This window comes from Aspergillus sclerotioniger, assembly GCF_003184525.1.
Source record: "Aspergillus sclerotioniger CBS 115572 chromosome Unknown BO94scaffold_4, whole genome shotgun sequence".
In the NCBI taxonomy this organism is placed as follows: domain Eukaryota; kingdom Fungi; phylum Ascomycota; class Eurotiomycetes; order Eurotiales; family Aspergillaceae; genus Aspergillus; species Aspergillus sclerotioniger.
This window is the reverse complement of record NW_020290994.1, coordinates 609,387-628,913: the sequence shown is the minus strand read 5'-3', so window position 1 is coordinate 628,913 and position 19,527 is coordinate 609,387. Positions and strand designations below refer to the sequence as shown.

The following is a 19,527-nucleotide window of genomic DNA, read 5'->3' as shown; positions in this document are numbered from 1 at the left end:
CTTGGTGTTTGGGTTAGTTGCAGAGAGGTTAACGTTGAGAATACTAGGTTCCCTGACAATACGCCAACGGTGAAGTATGTGATTGGCGGGAAACGGTATGCTAGTCGGGCAGAGGGCGAGGTTACTGTTGGTCCTGGGGGTGGGAATGTGCCGATTTTGTCTTATACGGGGGTATGTATGACTGATTCTTGTTGTGGTATGGGTTATTTCTGATAAAGGTTAGTGGTTTCAAGGCCAGACGTGGAGGGAGTTGCTCGAGGAGAGTCTCAGTATTATGTTGGGTCAGTTGGCGATTAATATCAGGGTGCAGGCACATCTTCAGGATCAGGAGGTCTTTCTTCTGGGATACCATGGAGATCGTGTGCATATTGTTCGGGGGTATTTTTCCAAGGAGAGGATCGCTAGAGTGCTCGCGAAGGGGTTTTCGGATAAGGAAGTCTTCGAGTTGGGATTCAGCCGAGGTTGGGATCTCTGTCGGAAGGAGGATTGGCTGGAGGTTATGCGTGGGCTGACTAGGCTGCTTCGGTATTTGATGAGTGGTGAGGCTATGGTTGGTGCTTTGCAGGTTCTTTTGCAGGATGGTGCAGAGACTGATGTTTGACCAATGTCGGGTTGTGTATTGCCATACTTGGGTTGTAGCTTTAGTTTAATGATAGCTGATATGATTACTGGCTTGTATTGAAAGGCGTTGAGATTTATCTCTGATAGTAACGATATCTAGCAATCTAGTGGACGACATGTATCAGTTACATCAAGCAGAACCGAGATATCTGATTACGGCACAGTCTATCTCATGTGTTACAACCGGACTGAAAGCAGTACGAAGTATCTTGATAGTGATCCTCCACTGCAATTGATTGGCTGTCAGCTCTGCAGTGTCAACACCACCAACCAGCGATAACCAAAGCGGGGTCCGGATCAACAGGAAACCTCCTCACTGGCCATGCCACCCCAACCCTGCCACTGAGTTGGCACGGCAAATAAGCGGGGTAATCCATATGCCATTATCATCCCCATCATAAATTCTATACAGCACTCCATGCCAATAACAAAAACGTCATATCACCATGCCATAGCAAATACCAACCCAGCCAGCCCTATTGCCAATCAACCCACCACAAACCAACAATGTCAACCACCACCACCCAAACCACAACCACCACCCTAACCACCCCCCGCGTCCTCTCCGTCTCCAAATCCACCACACACTCCTCCCCCTCCAAAAACCCCGTCCCATTCATCACCCTCATCACCGACCTCGGCGTCGCAGGCGACTGCCACGCCGGCAAAACCATCCAACACTCCCCCCAGCAACAAACCAACCCCACCAGCACCAATCTCCGCCAAGTCCACCTCGTCCCGGTGGAAACCCTCCGCGAAGTATCCCAGAAACTCAGCCCAGCCCTTGCCCTCACTGCAGGACAGATCGGGGAGAATGTGACAACGGAGGGGATCGAGTTGGCGGGGTTGCCCCGCGGGACGGAATTGCGGTTTGGGAACGGCGGGGCGGTGATTGTTTTGACGGGGGTGAGGGAGCCTGGACCGGGATTGGATCGGGTGAGGGCTGGGTTGAGGGGGGAATTTTTGGGGATGGGTCGACGGTGGGCGGGCGTTATGGGGGTGGTTATGAGGGGGGGTGAAGTTAGGCCTGGGATGGGGATTACGTTGGTTAAACCGGGTGGGATGGAGACGTTGCCGGTGGTTTGAGCTTTTGCTTTTGCTTTTGCTGTTGGGCTGGGGTTGGGGTTGTGATAGGAGATGTTGTTTGGGAAACCCTAATTAGGTTCCAGGGTGTTTGGACTGGTGATGATGTAATTGACTCTATCACATATAACCATTCATAGTACGCAATTCAGTACATTCAATTCATCCAACTTGACCATTGTATCAGATCATCATGTCCCAACGCTACTACACTCTCGCAGAAGGTACTCAACCCATCCCTCCTCTCCTCCCCAGCTAACCATCCAGGATGTCCGTACGCGAGCAACTCCAGCTCGGTGCAGCTGCGCAGCGGCAATGCAGGCCTGCTATTGATGCAGGATACCCAACTCATTGAGACACTGGCGCATTTTGCCCGTGAACGGATTCCCGAACGGTATATCATATCACCCCCCTCACCTCAGTACACTCACTAATACCCGCAGGGTGGTCCACGCCAAAGCAGCCGGGTCAGTACCCCCATCTATCTATCCCACCATCCTGCTGACAACAGCAGTGCATACGGAGAATTCACCTGCACTCACGACTGTTCCGACATCACCTCAGCCAGCTTCCTCAGCGAAGTCGGCAAGACCACGCCTCTGCTATTGCGCGTTTCGACCGTGGGACCTGAGGCCGGCTCGGCCGATACCACGCGGGATGTGCACGGCTGGGCCATGAAGCTGTACACCGAGGAGGGCAACCTAGACTGGGTGTTTAACAATACCCCGGTGTTTTTTATTCGCGATCCGTTGAAGTTTCCGTCTCTGAATCGGTCGCATAAAAGACATCCGCAGACTCATTTGCCGGATCCGAATATGGTACCCATTCCTTCTCTTCTACGGTATAGATGCTAATAGCCACAGTTCTGGGAGTACGTCCACATACACCATAGTCAAAGACAAGGCAAGGTAGCTAACGACATAGTTTCCACGTCGGCAACCCCGAAGGCTTCCACCAACTCCTCCATCTCTTCAGCGATCGAGGCACGCCCGCCTCCCTCCGACATATGAATGCCTACAGCGGACACACCTACAAATTCACTCTCAAAGATGGATCCTTCAAATACGTCAAATTCCACATCAAAACCACCCAAGGCATCAAAAACCTCACCAAGGAGGAATCCGTCCGGATAGCTGGAGAGAACTCCGATTTCCTCATCCAGGATCTATTCGAGGCCATCGACCGCAAAGACTACTCCGAGTGGAACGTCTACGTGCAGGTGATGACACCCGAACAGGCCGAGACCTACCGATGGAACATCTTCGATATGACCAAGGTGTGGCCGCATAGTGATTTTCCATTACGGCAGATCGGGACGATGAAGTTGAATCGTAACGTATGTATTATACCATTACCAGAGTGTGTTGTTGATGATAAGTCCAGCCACGAAACTACTTCACCGACATCGAACAAGCCGCTTTTTCACCCTCGAATATGGTCCCTGGGATTGCTCCCTCCGCGGATCCAGGTAGATACTCCACACCCCCGCCTATTGCCTAATAGCATACTGATAAGAACAGTCCTCCAAGCCCGAATGTTCTCCTACCCCGACGCCGCCCGCTACCGCCTCGGAACCAACTACCAACAACTCCCCACCAACGCCGCCAAAGCCCCCGTGTACTGTCCGTACCAGCGTGACGGCCACATGAACTTCTCCGACAACTACGGGGCGGATCCCAACTACGTCGGATCAAGTCTTCAGCCCATCACCTATTACCAAGATGTGAAGGGCCAGGCCCCGCAGGCTGTGAGCACGCTAACCGAGCATGAGAAATGGGTGGGCCAGGTGAGTAATTTTCAGTATGGGCTGTACGAGGACGACTTTGAGCAGGCGGCGGGGTTGTGGAAGGTGATTGGGAAGGAATCGGGACATCAGGAGAGATTCTTTGGCAACGTGGCCGTGCATTTGAGTCAGGTGAAGTCCAATGGACTCCGAGAGGCGGTTTATGGTGAGTACATACCTTTGCTGTGGGGGTTGTGATTGGTGTGGTTGCTGATGGTTGGGCTTAGCGTTGTTTGGGCGTGTGGATAAGGGATTGGGGGAGGGGGTGAAAAAGGCGACGGAGGGGATAGTTGAGAAAAGGTGATGGAGAGAGTACTCCGTAGGAGTAGTTTGAAGACATTCTTGTTTTTGATGAAAAGCGATGTATATCACGATAAACAAACAGATTTGATGAATTTGGATAATTGTTTTGGAGAATTGGGTTTGGAAAGTCCGTACATTCCTGACCATGGCAGACAACCAGCCATTGGCAGTCATTTATCCTGCTTACTGTGTACGGGTTCGAAAGAATGCATTCATTACCATAATACGGATTTCCTCCGTATTGATTAGCATCTGTACTTCGGTCTAGACTATCCATTGACTTTGTTACCTACACGGTATTATCACATGCAACTCACACCATAGCAGTCAATGATACTAACCGCGTACAGACAATCTAGATAGATACCATTGAAATAATCCAAAAAACAACCCCAATAACAAGCCGGTATGCAGTATACCAGTAGTACTCCGTATCCCTACTAGGTATTGATCGGAAAACGGCGACACGTCAACCCCCATCCCAAATTAGTATCACTATCGCACCAATCAAACCCACTGTATTGGCCATCATATCGGACCCTGCAAAGACAAGGTTTTTAGCAGTTAGGTTTAGTGGGGCCCACCACCACCCACTACCTATCTTCTAGACCACCTAGGTAGATAGATACTTACTTAGGATAGGATTATTTACATCCACTTTTGCAAAACCACAACCAATAACCCACCTCCAAACAAAAACCCAATTCCCTAACAATTGGCTGGATCGGATCTCTCGGACCACCACCCCCTCCCGGTTATCTAGCACTAGCACTAGGTAGCAGTCATGAAGTCACCGTCACGCATGCATTCAGCTGAAATCCTAATTTGCATTCCACCTCCCCTGCCCCTCACTTCATTTCGTTTCGTTTCCTTTTCCGTAGATATTGAGTATATATCCCCACTCATCCATCCGAACATTCCTCCCTCCATCCCTTCATCCTAAATAGTAATCTACCTACCTACCAACACACCTATATCTACTTATACTTACACTCACCCCAGCTGGGTCCAACCCACCATGCCATCCACCACCACCACCACCACCACAAATAACAACATGACAACCATCACCGCCCAAATGGACACAACCAACCGTCCCGACGAATGGAAAATCGAACAGGGCATGGCAGGGCACAAACTGCCGATTCTGGATCAAACGGGACTAGACACCGTGCATATCTATCCGCCTGGTCCGACCAAGCGAGATAGAGACGATGAGGCGATTGCTTCGGTGGGGGATCGGGCGGAGTTGTTTAGGAGGGAGAGGGAGGGGTGGAAGGGGTATTCTCCCCCACCATATTCCTATTTCTTTGTTTGATTTGTTTGTTACTATCGGTGGGATAAAGCTAACAATGGTTATGATGATGATGGTAGATACGTGGAATGGGAAAAACACCCCGAGAAAAAAGCCGCCGCGCATAAAATCCTCACCTCTCAAACCTTCGATCCCTGTCCTGATTACATGTTCGGACCGATCCCCGACTCCAACCCCGTGTTGACCGGCGAAGACTTCAAACAATGGCATGCCGCGTTGGGCGGAGAACTCGCCTCCGTGGCGGATGATTCCTGGCGGACGGTGCTGCGCGAAAAACACCCCGACATGCTGCACTTGTTGCAGTTTCCGTATAACGGCGAGCCGCCGAAGCGGTTGGTTACCTCCAAGGTGGTGACTCCGAATCCATTGCATTTTGTAAGGAATCATGGAGGGATTCCGCTTATCGATAAGGAGAAGTGGGGTTTGTCGCTGGATGGATTGGTGAAGCATCCGAAGAGTTATACGTTGGAGGATTTGCAGGATGAGACAAGGTTCCCGAGGATTGAGAAAACGGCGACGATTCAGTGTTCTGGGACGAGGCGCATCGAGCAGATTAGTCTGTATGGTGGGCAGGGGGATGAGGTGCCGCAGGCGCCGTGGGCGGAGGGGGCGATTGGGACGGCGAGGTACGTGGGGATTAGTTTGAAGAAGGTGATTAAGGATTGTGGGGGGTTGGTTGCGCCCGCGAAGCATTTGGAGTTGTATGGGGCGGAGACGTATATTAAGGATTTGGAGGCGATGAATTATGTGGTGAGTGTGCCGTGGTCGAAGGTCAAGGCGAACGAGGTGATTTTGGCGTGGGAGATGAATGGCGAGCCGTTGCCGAAGATTCATGGGTATCCGTTGCGGGTGGTGGTGTTGGGGTATATCGGGGCGAGGAGTGTCAAGTGGTTGTATCGCATCAAGGCGATTGAGAATCCGTCGCGGGCGCCGGTGCAGAGTCGCGAGTATCTGTACTTCAATCAGCAGATTGGCAAGTACAATCAGAAGCCGACGGAGGGGATCCAGATCCAGGAGATGCCGGTGAGTTCGGCGATTATGTCGCCGTGGACGAAGCAGGTGATTGTGCATGAGGGGAAGATTCGATGCAAGGGCTGGGCGTATTCGGGGGGTGGACGGTGGCCGGAGCGAGTGGAGTTGTCGGCCGATGGAGGGTTCAGTTGGTATGCGGTGCCGCAGGAGAAGTTGTCCAAGAAGGGACGGTGGACGTGGCGGACGTGGGAGATGGAGTTGCCGTGTGATGTCGAGGGGTGGATTGAGATTGTGTGTCGGTGTTGGGATAATTCGCTCAACACGCAGCCGTTGAATGTTCGGGCCGCGTGGAATTGGGGTCTGCATGTCACTTCGTCGGCGCATCGCATCAGCGTTTACAGCGTCAACAAGAAACATCCCGCCACGCGTCAGCGCATTGAGAAGATGGAGCATTTGGGGATTCCGTTGGCGCCGTTGACCTTTTATCAGCCTGTTCCGGGGCAGACCGAGGAGGAGTATGAGCAGTTTTGGCGTGAGCATGATCCTAGGGATGTGGATGATTAGTTATACCTATCAGATTGTGATTGTTGTATTGAGTTATATTTTTCATGTCATGAATGATTGTTGCCATCAAGGCTAGGAGAGCTGGAAATAGTGACCTGCCATCTGATTTAATTGAGGAGAGAGACAATTGATACTGCAACCCGCTAACTGCCAGTTTTGATTGATGATTTGCACCACTGTAGTTCCCTGCTTTCATACCAGGGGAAATCCACGTTGGCACTCCTGTTTACCAAGAGCATGTAGTTAAAGACATCCTGTATAGCTAAAGAAATTGTTGGGACAGTCTTTTGTTCCGTCTGTTCGCCAGAGGCCAGCGGTTTGTCGTTTTGGTCTACTGGTATGAACCGTGACAGAAACCCGTAAAGCAGCTTCTAGAAGACCTAGACAAGCGCCTCTAAAGAGGCTAATCAAGCATTCTAGAGCACAGTACTTGATTCAAACTTTATGCTTGAATCTACGTAAAGATCTGGTTCAGACCTACGGTCTGAATACATGTTCTGAGGGGTCCTGGCCAACCACCTTCCCGAAGACTGAAGCGGTGAGTACTGGCAATATACAGTAAGTCACTTGATCTGTGGAAATGAGAACCAATCAGAGGCCAACTTAGAATCGCTCAGCGCTAGCGCGCTTCGCAAACAAACTGGCTCTTGTTGCAAGCATATCTATATCTAGAATATTCACGTACATAACTTGGTTTGAGACGCATGAGGAAGTTGCAGGGGCTCGAGCGGAGCCTTCATGGAGTTATTCGATAGGTATTAGCCGTGGTTTATGCCTTCGAGGGTGACACTTGGCTGACATTATGTCATGTATTGTCGAAGTAGGTACGTTACTGAGGCAGTCTCGGATGTAACTTTCGTCAAGATACACGTTTCCTCACGACTCCTGTTATAGTTATAACACGGTATTAGTCATGGTACCACCGGACGCGTATATAAACCGCTGAGATCCCTTTGCAACTTTTGTCTACCAGTGTGCAACACTCTCGTCCACACCTTCAGTCGCCATGGCTGATGCTGCACCAACCGCGTCTCTCTCCTCTCCCGAGGCAGCGCAATGGAACAAAGAGCTTATGCAAAGATTTCAAGTCGCACTGGAGAAAGATCCCACGGCTGATCTTATGTCGATGTTTCCCTCCTCGTATCTCCACAAACATCAAATCGCTCAGTACCGCCAGCAATCCTATGCCGGTCAAATCAATTCCCGGACGTTGAACGAACTACAAGATAGACTGGATCATGAACCAGAAGTCAATCTGCTATCTATATTCCCAAAGAACTACACTCGCAGGATCACAATGGCGACAGGTCCGAAAGTTGAGCCGTAACAAGACAAACCCGACAAGAAAGAGTCCCCTGGGTCCCGTGAACGCCTTGATCTCGCAGAGACTGCTTCCGTCGTCTTCCCTTTATCGGAGGAGGTGACTGCTCTGCTTGCACCGTATTCCGAAGACAGAACCGGAGACTCTGGGAAATCACTTCTTCACTCATTGAAACAAATCCTTTGCAATTCGCCCTCGCTCTGGGATGATTGCAGCCGACGGATCGTGGTCAAATGCAGCGATAATATTGTGGTCAAAGTCATCATGGGAACCAAGGAATTCACAGAGTATACGACCTTGCAATACCTTGCAGAGCATATGCCTGATATTCCTGCTCCAAGGCCCCATGGTGTGATATTGTTTGCTCCGTTCCGTGCTGTATTCATGTCATATATTCCCGGAACGACATTGACTCAAGCATGGCCTACTATGACCCACGATGAGAAGGTATCCATACAACACCAGCTGGATGAAATCCTCTGCCGAATGAGGCGTCTCCGACCACCTGATGGCAGCATGTTAGGAGGAGTCACCGGCGAAGGTGTCAAAGAGATGCGAATTTCTGAACGCTCCTTGTTCAAGAAAATCATGACAACAACAGAATTCAGCGACTTGCAATTTTCTGCTCGCCATCATGGTAGTAATACCTATGTCAAGTTCTTACGTTCTCTCTTAGAACATGACCGATCTACTTCGGAACAAGAACTGGTGTTCACCCATGGTGATATCAGGACTGACAATATCATAGTGACGCAGGGTACTGATGTAAACAGCGGCTACATCGTCTCTGGGATCATCGATTGGGAGAACAGCGGCTTCTATCCGGGATTTTACGAATGTACCACAGTGACCCGCACAATGAGTATGGTGGATGAAGATGAATGGTTTCTGTATTTGCCGGATAGCATCTCACCATCTCATTATCCTGTACGTTGGCTGGTGGATCGGCTTTGGGAGATTCATATCTGGACCACGTAGTGCATTTGTTTCTAATCAATGCGATCATTTCCGTACGCTATGCGATATTGCAAACTTCCATTATGCCGAGAGGAAAAACATAATCAACAGGACCTTGGAAAAAGACCCGTGATGAAACGAAATCAACGCACCCCGCCCCTTTTTCCTCCATTTTTCTTTCCTTTTCCTTCTTCCATTTCTTATTTCACAAGGTCCCAGCAAACCTATAAACCCTGGCACCTAGAATAATCCTTTCTGTTTACTCTTGACCAGTTCCTTTTTCTCCTTATAGTCCGGGTCGGTTCTATCAATGAGCCCGCATTCTTCCAATCGATCGAGAAGCTCGATATTATAATCCTGGCAGTTATAGCCGGCGTATTGATTCTTAACCTCCTGTTCTTCGGCAATCTTCTCAATTTCAGCTGTCTTAGAGACAGCCACCCGACACATCTTGATCATCTCCAAGACTTTTGCCGACTTGTGCGCATTCGAATATTTAGATTCGAACCTGAAGTGCTGGGGACGTCCCTCGATGTGGAGAAGCAATTTCTCCTCTTCCGTGGGACCGTCGATGAAGAGGCTCCAGTGGTTATATAGACCGTTATTTTGGTAGATGACGACGTAGATATCGGCAAGCGGAGACATTTTGAATCTTCGTGTAGAAGATGTTCTTCTGGGGTCAAGTAGGCTTTTCGCGGCAAGGTTGACGTGTCTGGTCTTTCAACTTTTGGTAAGATGAGGAGGTCGATGGACAGGTGGAATGGGAGGAACAACCCGCAAGAGAACGGCGGGATTTTGCAGGCTTGAGTAAAAAGACCCGAATTACTGCTCATCAGTTGGAAGGTGAAGTGAATGGCACAGTCATGATGATCGATGAATGAGGAATTGCTACCCCTCATCATCTGACATCCTTCGTCGCTGCTTCTTCATCTGAATATCATCCCATCCTTGAAAGCTCTTTCCCCCGAAACAGGCCTTCCCGTCCACCTGGTCGAGTTCTCTCAACTCAACCAAGATGTCCGCTTCATCCGCCTCCTATGGATGGATTTCAAACGAACCCTCCCAGTGTCTGGTCCTGTCTTTCAGCCACTTTCACAATCTCGCAAATGAAGGCTCCTTCCCCCGCATCAGACGCTCATCCACGCCCAACAAACCATCCAAACCGTCTACCACGTCGCCGGTCTCGTGGCATCCTTCCATCCCTGGTGCTCAAATGAAGGCAGCGGACTCACCACCCACATCCTAATCGACCAGTCAGATAACAACATCGACCCAATCCACGAAGAAACCTTCTGTGCAGGCATGCTAGAAAGCTTCGGAGCGATTTGTGCCTTTGCCTTGCCCGTGCCTGTGAGCTATATCCGCCTAAATCCTAACAAATCCAACTCCACTTCCTAGACAACTGAAAACCAAGACATCCCGATTCGAAAACTGGATCCGGGCCATTGGGAATGGAGATGGGTGGATAGTCTCTCGCATCCATTCTCGTTTCTGGCAAGTGTGCTCGCGGCTGGTGTGAGGGGAGTAAAGAAAAAGTGAAACTTGAGGCCTCCATATGTGAGCTCCTCCCTCCCTGTCAACTTGCTAGCGCATCGTATATATTAAACATTTTGTACAGATCGAGGCATATTATCCGAAGATCCTTCTTTTAGAGATAATAGTTGTGTGCCGACACGTACCCGTGAAGCGCACTCTATGTTAAATAATGATCTGGGCTTGGAGGGTTTCTTTGGACAAGAGCTTATACGGTATTACATTGACTTGATGAAAGAATATAGAATGTTCTTGAATCAGGTGGGGAAGTCAGGTTCGGATGCTCAGATTCAGTGGCTGACTGAGACGTTTTGATGTGGCTTCTTTTGAATCAAGCTTTCTTTCCATTATTTTTTTTCAAGATGAATACCAGTGTTGTGGGTATGTAACATGCACACACACACACACACACACACACACACACACAGAGAGAGAGAGAGAGAGAGAGAGAGAGCAACCACAAGACCAAAAGAAGCAAATAAACCATCCCATTTCTACAGAATCATACTCCACGTTCCCATATCTAGCAAATTTTAATCCAATATTCAGTTCCTCTAAGAAATCATCCCTATAGGTAAAATAAAGATACTACAGAATACCACTATAGTAAATCCAAAAGATCACATATTTCATATTAATTCCACCTCAACCATCCTACGAACATCATCATCTTACCACCTAAACGAAGATAAATAAATAGGGATCTACCTCCCCGATTCTCGAATCCCTTAACATACATCAATACAATAAATATAATCTTACTTCATCTCTACCACTTCATTCCCATCTGAATATTGAATGCAACATCTACCACACCACCAACAATACCCCCCTTCCATCCCCATCTTCACAAACCCCACCTCGGGAGAAATACCCTAATACGCCCCCACCCGCGACACGTACTCCTCCCCCCAAACCAGGGCGGGTTTCGCATACCCGCTTTGAATCACAGCATTAGCTTGGAGCCGTATACCAGCGAGTTGGAATGGTCGTGTATCCATGGACCAAATCGTTACCCCGAGGTAATTACTCCCGTTGTGATTGAGGATTCCTTCCGGGATGGGGAAGTGGGTTTGGGGGCCGATGTGGTTTACTTTTCTTTTTTTTTTTTTTTTCGTTAGATCTATTCGGGTTTTATAGAAGAGGAGGTGAGGTAGGGTAGTGTAGGGTATGCGAAAGGAAAGGAAACCAACGTACTATATTTCCCGAATTGCCATCCGTTTATGAAGATTTGGGCGCGGAATTGCGCGGGAGACACATCGCTTGTGTCGTTGGTGGTAGCGATAGTAGAAGTGTTGGTAAACACCACACTCAACGGAACATCATACCCCCCGGAAGCTGCACCTCGAACCGCGTAGCCCAGAATCCCACACCGGGGGTAGATATAACCTCATCAATAGGTGAGTGGACTGTCGTCCATTGATGCACCGGCGCCCCAGGGAGATGATATCCCATGCGCTCAACATACAACCCTCCCTCGTTCAACGGGCCCCTGGAATGATCAACGTATGCTTCGCCGCCTAGATTCCCAGTCATTTTCCACGCTATGGCATCCTTGCTCCGCCCGTGGAGAGTATAATCTAGTATACCGCGGGGATCTTTCATAATTGCTCCGTTAGCGGGGAAGTTCTCGTCGTTGCCCATGTGGTCGATTAGGATTGTGAGGGTGTAGGTTTTTCCCGGGTGGAGGGTGGGGAGGGAGATGGTTTGGTTGTGGAACATTTCGGATGGGGAGCCGGGCCAGGAGGTGAGGAACGTGGTGTTCAGCCAGATGGAGTGGCCGTAGGCGTAGCCGCCTTCGGTGAGGAGGTAGAGGGTGGATTCGGAGCCGTTGGCTGTAAAGGTACCCCGGTAGAGGAGGGAGCCCGTGTTGTAGCCGTAGTCGCTGGAGTAGAGGGAGGTGGGGGTGGTGAGGGGCGGGGTTGGGGGTGGAAGTGTGGTTGCAGGGGGTCCAGAGGGAGGAGTTGTAGGTGGGGTGGAGTTCGGGGAGGGAGGAGGTGAAGTGCCAGCGGAGGGAGGAGAGATGGGGGAGGGTGAATTGGGGTGGAGTGTAGGGGAGGGTTGCGTGGAGGCGGCCGTGGGGGTGGTTGTTGTTTGGAGGAGGTGGTTGTTGAAGAGGATGGTGGAGATGGATGGGGGGGCGGCGATGAGTTCGAGCTCGGTGGTGGCATTGAGGTCGCCGGTTAGGTTTAGGGTTGTTGTGTTGGTGATGGAGGCCGTGCGGAGGAGGTAGCCGGCTTGGATGATGACGGAGGTGTTGGTGCGGGAGGGGACGAGTGGCGGGAGATCGGGGGTGGGAGGGGGAGATCGAGCACCCAGTAGTTGTAGGCGGAGTTGCGCCATAGGAGGTGGATTTCGAGCTGGTCGGTGAAGTGGACGACGCGACGTGAGGGCTGGACGGTCCATTGGATGATTGTGGATGTGGATGTGGATGAGTTGATGAGAAGACCGTCTCCTTCGATGGCAGAGGGAACTAGGGTGCCAGGGACGGCGAATTCGTGGGTTTCTCCTTCGCCTCCGTACAGGATGAGGACGGATTTGTTGCCGGCTTTTTTCCAGGAAAATACTTCGGCGGTGGAGTAGATCAGGTTGATGCCTCCGATGTCGTAGTCGACGACGTGGATTTTGGAATCCCGGCCGTGGAGACTGAGGGATCCGCCGAGTTGGGGGATGGTGATGTTTCCGATGGAGGTGGGGAGCTGGAGACTGTATGAGACGGTGTTGTCGGTTGATAACTCGCCATGTCGTACGATGTAGAAGTTTGTAGTGTTGGTGTGCAGGCACGTGGTTGCCAGTGTGGTGCTATTTGTGTAGATCCCATAGGTGCCATTGTCCGGCTGCGATATCAAGTAGGCTGGGGATGCTTGCAAGAAGCCTGCCTGCAGCTTCAGCTCACTGTATTTCTCGCGAATGACTTGTCGATCTTCCATGATGGCAGCCCCCACGTCGTACGACGTGTATCCTCCGGGATGGCCGAGGTTGCCCCAGTTGGTGCCGCCGAAGATCTGGACTGTCAGCACTGATCGGTATGGAGAGGCTGACATACCATGTAGAGGTTCTGAATGGCCACCCGATAGCCGTAATTGAGCTTGTAAAACACGCGCTCAAATGCTGGTCCGATATATGCTGCAGATGTGTCCACGCCCACTCCTCCCCTACGACAGTTAGCGTGATCTCAGATGGAATAGGGATAGCAACCAAGCATCAGGCACTCCGCCTTGGAACTCGGAGATGGAGACCGGGGTGGTCGGACTCTGTTCCTCATGGACAGTGTAATTGTACCATTCGAGCGGGTTGTTCAGTGAGGACCAGCCCGACGCATTGCGAGCTGCTTTGTTAGCGACGAGCGATAAGAAAGGTCAAGACATACGCGCAGTACTCCACTGGAGGGGATAAAAGTCAAAACTGTAGATATCCACCGCTCCCACTCCAGTGCCCGGGGCAAAGTCGCCCAGTGGCTCGGCATCGTTGACGATCAGAGGGACAACAATTCCAGCCTGTCGGTATTGATCCTCCACATAAGCCATATACTCCTTTTCCAGGCACGAGTTGTTGCCAGCCGTGACGGTCTCGTTATTCATCTGCGTGTATCCGGTCTCTGTCATGCAGAGGGTGTATTCGTTCTCCGCTTGCACGAGAATGACCGGGCCTCCATTGGCGATCTGAGCGCGTGAGATGATCTCGCCCACGGCAGCAATATATGGAGTGATGGCATCTAGATACGGCGAATCGGTCCGTTTGAGGGGACCATCCACACGCTGCAGCCAGCCGGGGAACCCTCCTCCGGAGACTTCGGCATTGATGTAAGGGCCCGGGCGGGCAATCAAGTAGAGGCCCGCTTCTTGAGCAGCGTCGAAGAACTGCTCCAGGTTAAATACACCGTCGGTGCGAATGTGGCCGGGCTGTCCTTCGAGCAGGGCCCAGTCTACGTAGAAAGAGACGGCGGAGTAACCGATGGCGCGGACTTTTTGGAAGACATCTAGCCATAGACCAGGAGATGGGAGACGAAAGGGATGGAATTCACCCGAGAGGAGAAGAACGCGTTCTCCGTAGACGAAAAGGGACTTTTCATCCCAGGTGACGATGTCTTGGCCTAGGGTCGTGTTTTGGGTGACGCCGAGGACAGCCGAGGCCAGCCCCAGGAGAGAAGGGAGTGAGAAGCGCATGGCAATAGGTCTTTGGACCATTTCCCAGAGGATCAGGACAGTCACTTAGTTTTATGTGCAATCTGCAGGTATGACGCAGCAAGTGGACTCAACAATCGGGCAAAGTCCGGGGGATATTCAACCGAGGGAGAGAAGAGCGGGGAAGCCATCCAGATCATCATCATCTCACTGCATCCCCTCGACCACCAACCGAAAGACATCCCTGATGGCACCCCCGTCTTGATCCCAGCGAGCTCGGATACAATCCTCCAGATCGATCTCTCTTACCAGCAGACCATCACCGTCGCCATCCCCATCTTTTGAAGCGAGAATCTCTCCAAACGGGCTGACCATCCATGCCGACTCAACCCTACCTCCTCCCATCCCAATCACCGGTTTCTTCTCTTCCTTTCTCTTCGGACTCACCATCTCCTCATCTGCATGTCTCTCCAGCCAGACAATCTCATGCGGTCCTTCTGCTGTAATCGATCTTCTGATCCTCGGACTCACCACTCCATCCTTCTCATCCTGATCCCGGGGATGTACCTCCGGCCAAACAATCTCATGCGGTCCTTCCGCGGTAATAGACCTGGATCGTTTCTTCCAGTGCGCTTGCTGGGTATGCACAGCACCGAAACCGTCCCCAATACCCCCCTTGGACTCAATGACACCACCTTCAGTTCCAGCTCCAGAGCAATATACACTCCAAAGACCGACTCCAAAAACCCTCCCTTCAACAGCCACTGTCCTCACCAACGCCTCCCATATCTCTTTCTCGTGCGTTATATCTCCTCCACTTCCATTGCCAAAACCCCCAGCATCAACATCACTAAGCACACTGCCCCCAAAGACAAGATAAACTTCCGCTCCATCTTCATACAATCTCTCCCGAACCAACGGAACCCAATTCTCCGCTCCAATACCCACACTTATCCTCACCTCGATCCCATTCACCTTCGTAGTTAAAGGAGAAATATCACCTGGTTTCCCAGCTGAGAAGAACAATTTCTCAATCCCAGACTAGTATTCATTAACACATACCCTAAAGGAAAGATTTCAAGAATGGAATGGAATGGAATGGAATGGAATGTGAACATACCAATACACATCCCCTTCTTTTCCCCACGATCCCCGTATCAGGATGTATGAACAGCACGGTATAGAATAACCGTCCCCCGGCGCGTTCAACCACACCCACCATCAGAAAGATGTTTGTTTCGTGGGCGAGTCGTTCTAGAGATTCTTTGGTTTCATTACCAGGGCCGGATGGATTCTCTAATTCAATTGCTGAGTTGTAGAGTTTTAGGTATGTTTCTCTTAGTTTCTGAGTTGGGGTTGGATTTGGATTTGAGGATGAGGAGGAAGTATGAAGAGAAGGTGGTGGTATAGTCAAGTTTGGTATGACCAGGACATGTACACCTTTCGAGGCAACGAGATGGGTAGTTTGGGGGAGGGTTGATAATGAGGTGGGATTTGTGGTGATGCCTAGTTTCACGGTCTTTGGGATCATTTTGTGTTTTATATGATCAACAACTATCTTCAGTATTAGACAAGGTGTAGTACTTCTGTGCGGAATTTTCAAGTTCAAATAAATCAAGGATGAAAATGAGGCAGATAGATGCTGGTGAGGGGAGAGGGGAAATGAGGGGAAGGAAGGATAAGATGAGGTCAGGATGTAGGATCAACCCACGGTTCACATGGGCCGTGTGACACAACTGACGTGATCCCGAGTTTCTTTATCTGATTCTTATTCCTATTTTACTTTCTTTATTATTAATATTCATTCTTTCTTTTAATTCAAAGAAGAAATAAAGTACTCTGTATCTGTCTGTCTGTCTTATGATACAAAATGGCAGCGCTAGGCAATAACAACAGCAGCAGTAAATGCACCATGCGCCTCGCTAGATGATTAACATTTTATCGCCAAGTCAAGTAATTCATAGCAATTTCGTAATCTCACTTTCAATCTCACACGTGTGGTCGTTGGTTGGTTGGTTGGTTGAGTTAGACTTGCATGCCCTTGGCGTTGGCAACCTCCTGCAGCACGCGAGGCCAACGGGAGATCAGCTCGACGTCGTCCAACGCTCCCTTGCCCTGGTTGCGGACGTACTGCGCGCTCGGGTCCACTCGTGGCTCGTAGTCCCAGATCGATGGCGTGCCCTTGATCAGTGACGAGTAGACCAGTCGACGACGTCGCTGGGATCGCAGCACGTCTTCTCGGATCTGCACTAGGTTCCAGCGTGCGTGGACCTCCTCGGTAAAGAACGCCAGGAGCTGCGCTGGGTCGCTTGTCGCGGGTAGGGTAGAGGCCATTTTGGCTGGGCTGGGGGTACGTGGAGGAGACGGGAACGGGAACGACGAGGTGCGCTGCATCGGGGACACCCGGGGTGAGTCGTTGGGCGTCGGCAGCGGCGCTGGGTTCAGCTGTGTCGCGGTCACGGGTTTGACCGAGGCCAGCTGAGGTGTCTCTGTCAGTCCTGCCACCAGGTTGACCCGCTCCGCAGGGTCGGTTTCCAGATCGTACAGCATGGGCGGGTCGATCAGCGAGTACACGAACTTGTAGCGGCCGCGGCGGATCATCACTGTCGGCGACTGCGTGCCCTCGGCCATGTATTCGCCCAGCACGGTGTCCGTCTTGATGCCCTCTTCACCCGTCAGGTACGGCATCAGGGACACGCCGTCTAGAGGCAGCTCAGGGATCAAAGGGGCCCCGACCATTCCCGCAAACGTCGGCAGCAGATCCATGGTCGACACGTTCTCCGACACCCGCTTAGGGGCGAACCGCTTGGGCGCGTGCACGATGAATGGCACACGCGCCGAGTTCTCATACCACACCATCTTGTACCAGAGGCCGCGCTCGCCCAGCATGTCGCCGTGGTCGCCCGTGAAGACGATGATGGTGTCGTCGCGCACGCCACAGTTCTCGAGCACGCGCAGGAGCTTGCCCACGTTGGTGTCGACGTAGGTGCAGGCAGCGTAGTAGGCGCGGCGTGCAGCCTTGATGCGCTCCTCAGGCATCTCCTTACCCCAGAGGTCGATGCACTTGAGCACGCGCTGCGAGTGGGGATCCTGCTGGTCGTGAGGAATGGCTCCGTGCTTGGGGAGGGGAATGTCGACGTCCTCGTAGAGGTCCCAGAACTCCTTGGTCATGGCGTAGGGGTCGTGGGGGTGAGTCATAGAGACGGTCAGACAGAAAGGCTGGTCGTTGCGGTGGCGCACATGGTCGTAGAGATACTGAGTTGACTTGTAGATGACCTCCTCGTCAAAGTCAAGCTGGTTGGTGCGCACCACTGGTCCAGCCTCCATCACTGACGACATGTTGTGGTACCAGTCGGGACGGATTTCCTATCGGGGTCAATTCCACTGCGAAAAGCTTGAGATAGGCTAAACTTACTGGTTCATCCCAATTCACCGACCAGCCGTAATCACCAGGGTAGATGTCGCTGGTCAAACGCTGCTCATAACCGTGCAGCTGGTCAGGACCACAGAAATGCATCTTGCCAGCAAGAGCCGTGTGATAGCCTTCACGCCGCAGATAATGTGCGTAAGTGGGGGTGTCCGCTGGCAGATCGGACGCGTTATCGTAGGCACCAATCTTAGAAGGCAACTGTCCAGTCACCATCACGTAACGTGACGGGGCGCAAAGTGGCGCGTTGCAGTAGGCCGAGTCAAACACAACACCCTCCTCGGCCAGTTTGTTCAAGTTAGGAGTCTTGATAGGGGAATCCTTGTCGTGAAAGGCCAACAGGGGCGCCGCCATCTGGTCGGCCATGATGTAGAGAATGTTAGGCTTCTTCGCCGCCATGGTGATGGTGGACACTTGTCCGAACAGCAAGAGGAGTCAATCAAGTGGGAAGATGAGCCGCAATGTCGAAATGATGACGAGCGGAGAGACAGCGGGAAGATTGAGTTTGAGGGGAGAGGCAACAATGAACCAGGAGAAACAGAGAAAGGCAGAACGCGGGCCGTGAAGGATATAAGTAGTCGCGAGATGAAGACCGGTGGAGACGGAAGGATGTGGAAGGCAGAAAGAAATTAACCAACCATTCATGGGAGGGCGTGAAAAACGGGACTACCGGGGTCGCACCAGATCTTCATGTCACCGCAACAATGGAACCATCAGCGGGGACGATGGTGTGATTGCGGGAGGTTCCATGGTTGGTAGATGCAGGGAGGTGATTGCAGAGGCCCGGGGGAGATCTTCAGGAGAGGGCTGCAGAGCAGTTAGTTACATTGTTGAGGAATTCTCCCAGGTTCTCCTGAGTCTTGAAAATGTGATCCGTCTTGGCTCTGCTGCGAAAGGAGATCCTCGTCGATAACTTTGTTGATAATAACTGCCGGCCACCAGTCACGAGCCCTCCTCGGCCACCGCTTATCCTGAGCCTCGCCACGCGAGCCAATCGCGGTGGCGCGGTTGCACTAGCCTGGATGAGGTCTCGATTCCCTGCCAGGAGGACTTATCTATCAACCTTCCTGCTCCGTATCTACACACTAACAGTTAATGCATACGAATCCCCTACTGTTATCTCGACCCCGTAAAAGAAATGAGATAGACACACCGCCCTCTTCCCCGTCTTCCAGCCGAGCACCCACTCACTCGGACTAGTCGCGTCCTCCAGATCGTCCACTCTTGGCCTCTTGGCGGGGACTAGCCGCTGATTGGCCGAGCCATTCCACCCCCGGCCGGTTCCGACAGGGGTCCGGAGTGCTGACTAACCAGCATGCGTCAGCGCGGTTGCCACGGCCAGTTTTCATGCAGCCTCAGGGGAACCATCCATGATACCTTAGCACCTTAGTACTGTATACGCCTTACTAGGAAGAATACCAAGACGCAATGTGACAACCCCAAAACCCCCCCAAACAAAGTACGAGGCAATCATCCCCATGGATACCTTCTCCATCACACAATCCAAATCCAACCAAATTCCAA

The 19,527-nt window shown here is 51.5% G+C and overlaps 8 protein-coding genes across 8 annotated transcripts; 5 read left to right on the top strand and 3 right to left on the bottom strand.

Moving 5' to 3' along the window:
* Nucleotides 1–230: 230 nt before the first annotated feature.
* On the top strand, nucleotides 231–612 carry BO94DRAFT_531523 (uncharacterized protein). The gene has a single exon (XM_025610918.1). It carries the CDS (start codon nucleotides 275–277, stop codon nucleotides 599–601), a length of 327 nt encoding a protein of 108 aa, XP_025471339.1. The 5' UTR covers nucleotides 231–274; the 3' UTR covers nucleotides 602–612.
* A 437-nt stretch (nucleotides 613–1,049) lies between these two features.
* BO94DRAFT_621048 (MOSC domain-containing protein) lies at nucleotides 1,050–1,707 on the top strand (the record flags this gene model as incomplete). The annotated part of the gene is made up of 1 exon (XM_025616970.1): nucleotides 1,050–1,707. The coding sequence occupies exon 1, from the start codon at nucleotides 1,129–1,131 to the stop codon at nucleotides 1,705–1,707; it is 579 nt and encodes a 192-aa protein (XP_025471338.1). The 5' UTR covers nucleotides 1,050–1,128.
* A 190-nt stretch (nucleotides 1,708–1,897) lies between these two features.
* Nucleotides 1,898–3,853, top strand: BO94DRAFT_621047 (catalase; the record flags this gene model as incomplete). The annotated part of the gene is made up of 9 exons (XM_025616969.1): nucleotides 1,898–1,928; nucleotides 1,972–2,098; nucleotides 2,148–2,171; nucleotides 2,219–2,522; nucleotides 2,568–2,575; nucleotides 2,629–3,040; nucleotides 3,088–3,172; nucleotides 3,225–3,653; nucleotides 3,715–3,853. The coding sequence occupies 9 exons, from the start codon at nucleotides 1,898–1,900 to the stop codon at nucleotides 3,789–3,791; spliced, it is 1,497 nt and encodes a 498-aa protein (XP_025471337.1). The 3' UTR covers nucleotides 3,792–3,853.
* Nucleotides 3,854–4,847: 994 nt separating this feature from the next.
* Nucleotides 4,848–6,641, top strand: BO94DRAFT_457913 (sulfite oxidase; the record flags this gene model as incomplete). The annotated part of the gene is made up of 2 exons (XM_025607767.1): nucleotides 4,848–5,071; nucleotides 5,165–6,641. The coding sequence occupies 2 exons, from the start codon at nucleotides 4,848–4,850 to the stop codon at nucleotides 6,639–6,641; spliced, it is 1,701 nt and encodes a 566-aa protein (XP_025471336.1).
* Nucleotides 6,642–7,647: 1,006 nt separating this feature from the next.
* Nucleotides 7,648–8,970, top strand: BO94DRAFT_609987 (aminoglycoside phosphotransferase family protein; the record flags this gene model as incomplete). Its single annotated transcript, XM_025616597.1, has 2 exons — nucleotides 7,648–7,948; nucleotides 7,973–8,970. The coding sequence occupies 2 exons, from the start codon at nucleotides 7,648–7,650 to the stop codon at nucleotides 8,938–8,940; spliced, it is 1,269 nt and encodes a 422-aa protein (XP_025471335.1). The 3' UTR covers nucleotides 8,941–8,970.
* Nucleotides 8,971–9,159: 189 nt separating this feature from the next.
* BO94DRAFT_609984 (uncharacterized protein) lies at nucleotides 9,160–9,564 on the bottom strand (the record flags this gene model as incomplete). The annotated part of the gene is made up of 1 exon (XM_025616596.1): nucleotides 9,160–9,564. One exon carries the CDS (start codon nucleotides 9,562–9,564, stop codon nucleotides 9,160–9,162), a length of 405 nt encoding a protein of 134 aa, XP_025471334.1.
* Nucleotides 9,565–11,327: 1,763 nt separating this feature from the next.
* On the bottom strand, nucleotides 11,328–16,107 carry BO94DRAFT_553494 (uncharacterized protein; the record flags this gene model as incomplete). The annotated part of the gene is made up of 9 exons (XM_025613657.1): nucleotides 11,328–11,545; nucleotides 11,650–11,790; nucleotides 11,826–12,609; nucleotides 12,768–13,457; nucleotides 13,499–13,607; nucleotides 13,651–13,780; nucleotides 13,823–14,545; nucleotide 15,639; nucleotides 15,697–16,107. 9 exons carry the CDS (start codon nucleotides 16,105–16,107, stop codon nucleotides 11,328–11,330), a joined length of 3,207 nt encoding a protein of 1,068 aa, XP_025471333.1.
* A 255-nt stretch (nucleotides 16,108–16,362) lies between these two features.
* BO94DRAFT_484701 (putative choline sulfatase) lies at nucleotides 16,363–18,881 on the bottom strand. The gene is made up of 2 exons (XM_025608968.1): nucleotides 17,992–18,881; nucleotides 16,363–17,942 (listed from the first exon to the last, which is right to left on the bottom strand). The coding sequence occupies exons 1-2, from the start codon at nucleotides 18,400–18,402 to the stop codon at nucleotides 16,602–16,604; spliced, it is 1,752 nt and encodes a 583-aa protein (XP_025471332.1). The 5' UTR covers nucleotides 18,403–18,881; the 3' UTR covers nucleotides 16,363–16,601.
* Nucleotides 18,882–19,527: the final 646 nt, after the last annotated feature.

Excerpts from the sequence above, each read along its gene's own strand:
- BO94DRAFT_531523 (XM_025610918.1), top strand. The coding sequence starts at position 275 with ATGTTGGGTCAGTTGGCGATTAATATCAGGGTGCAGGCACATCTTCAG.
- BO94DRAFT_484701 (XM_025608968.1), bottom strand. The coding sequence starts at position 18,402 with ATGGCGGCGAAGAAGCCTAACATTCTCTACATCATGGCCGACCAGATG. Across the intron at positions 17,943-17,991 it reads CGGTGAATTGGGATGAACCA|GAAATCCGTCCCGACTGGTA; the intron begins GTAAGTTTAGCC and ends TGACCCCGATAG.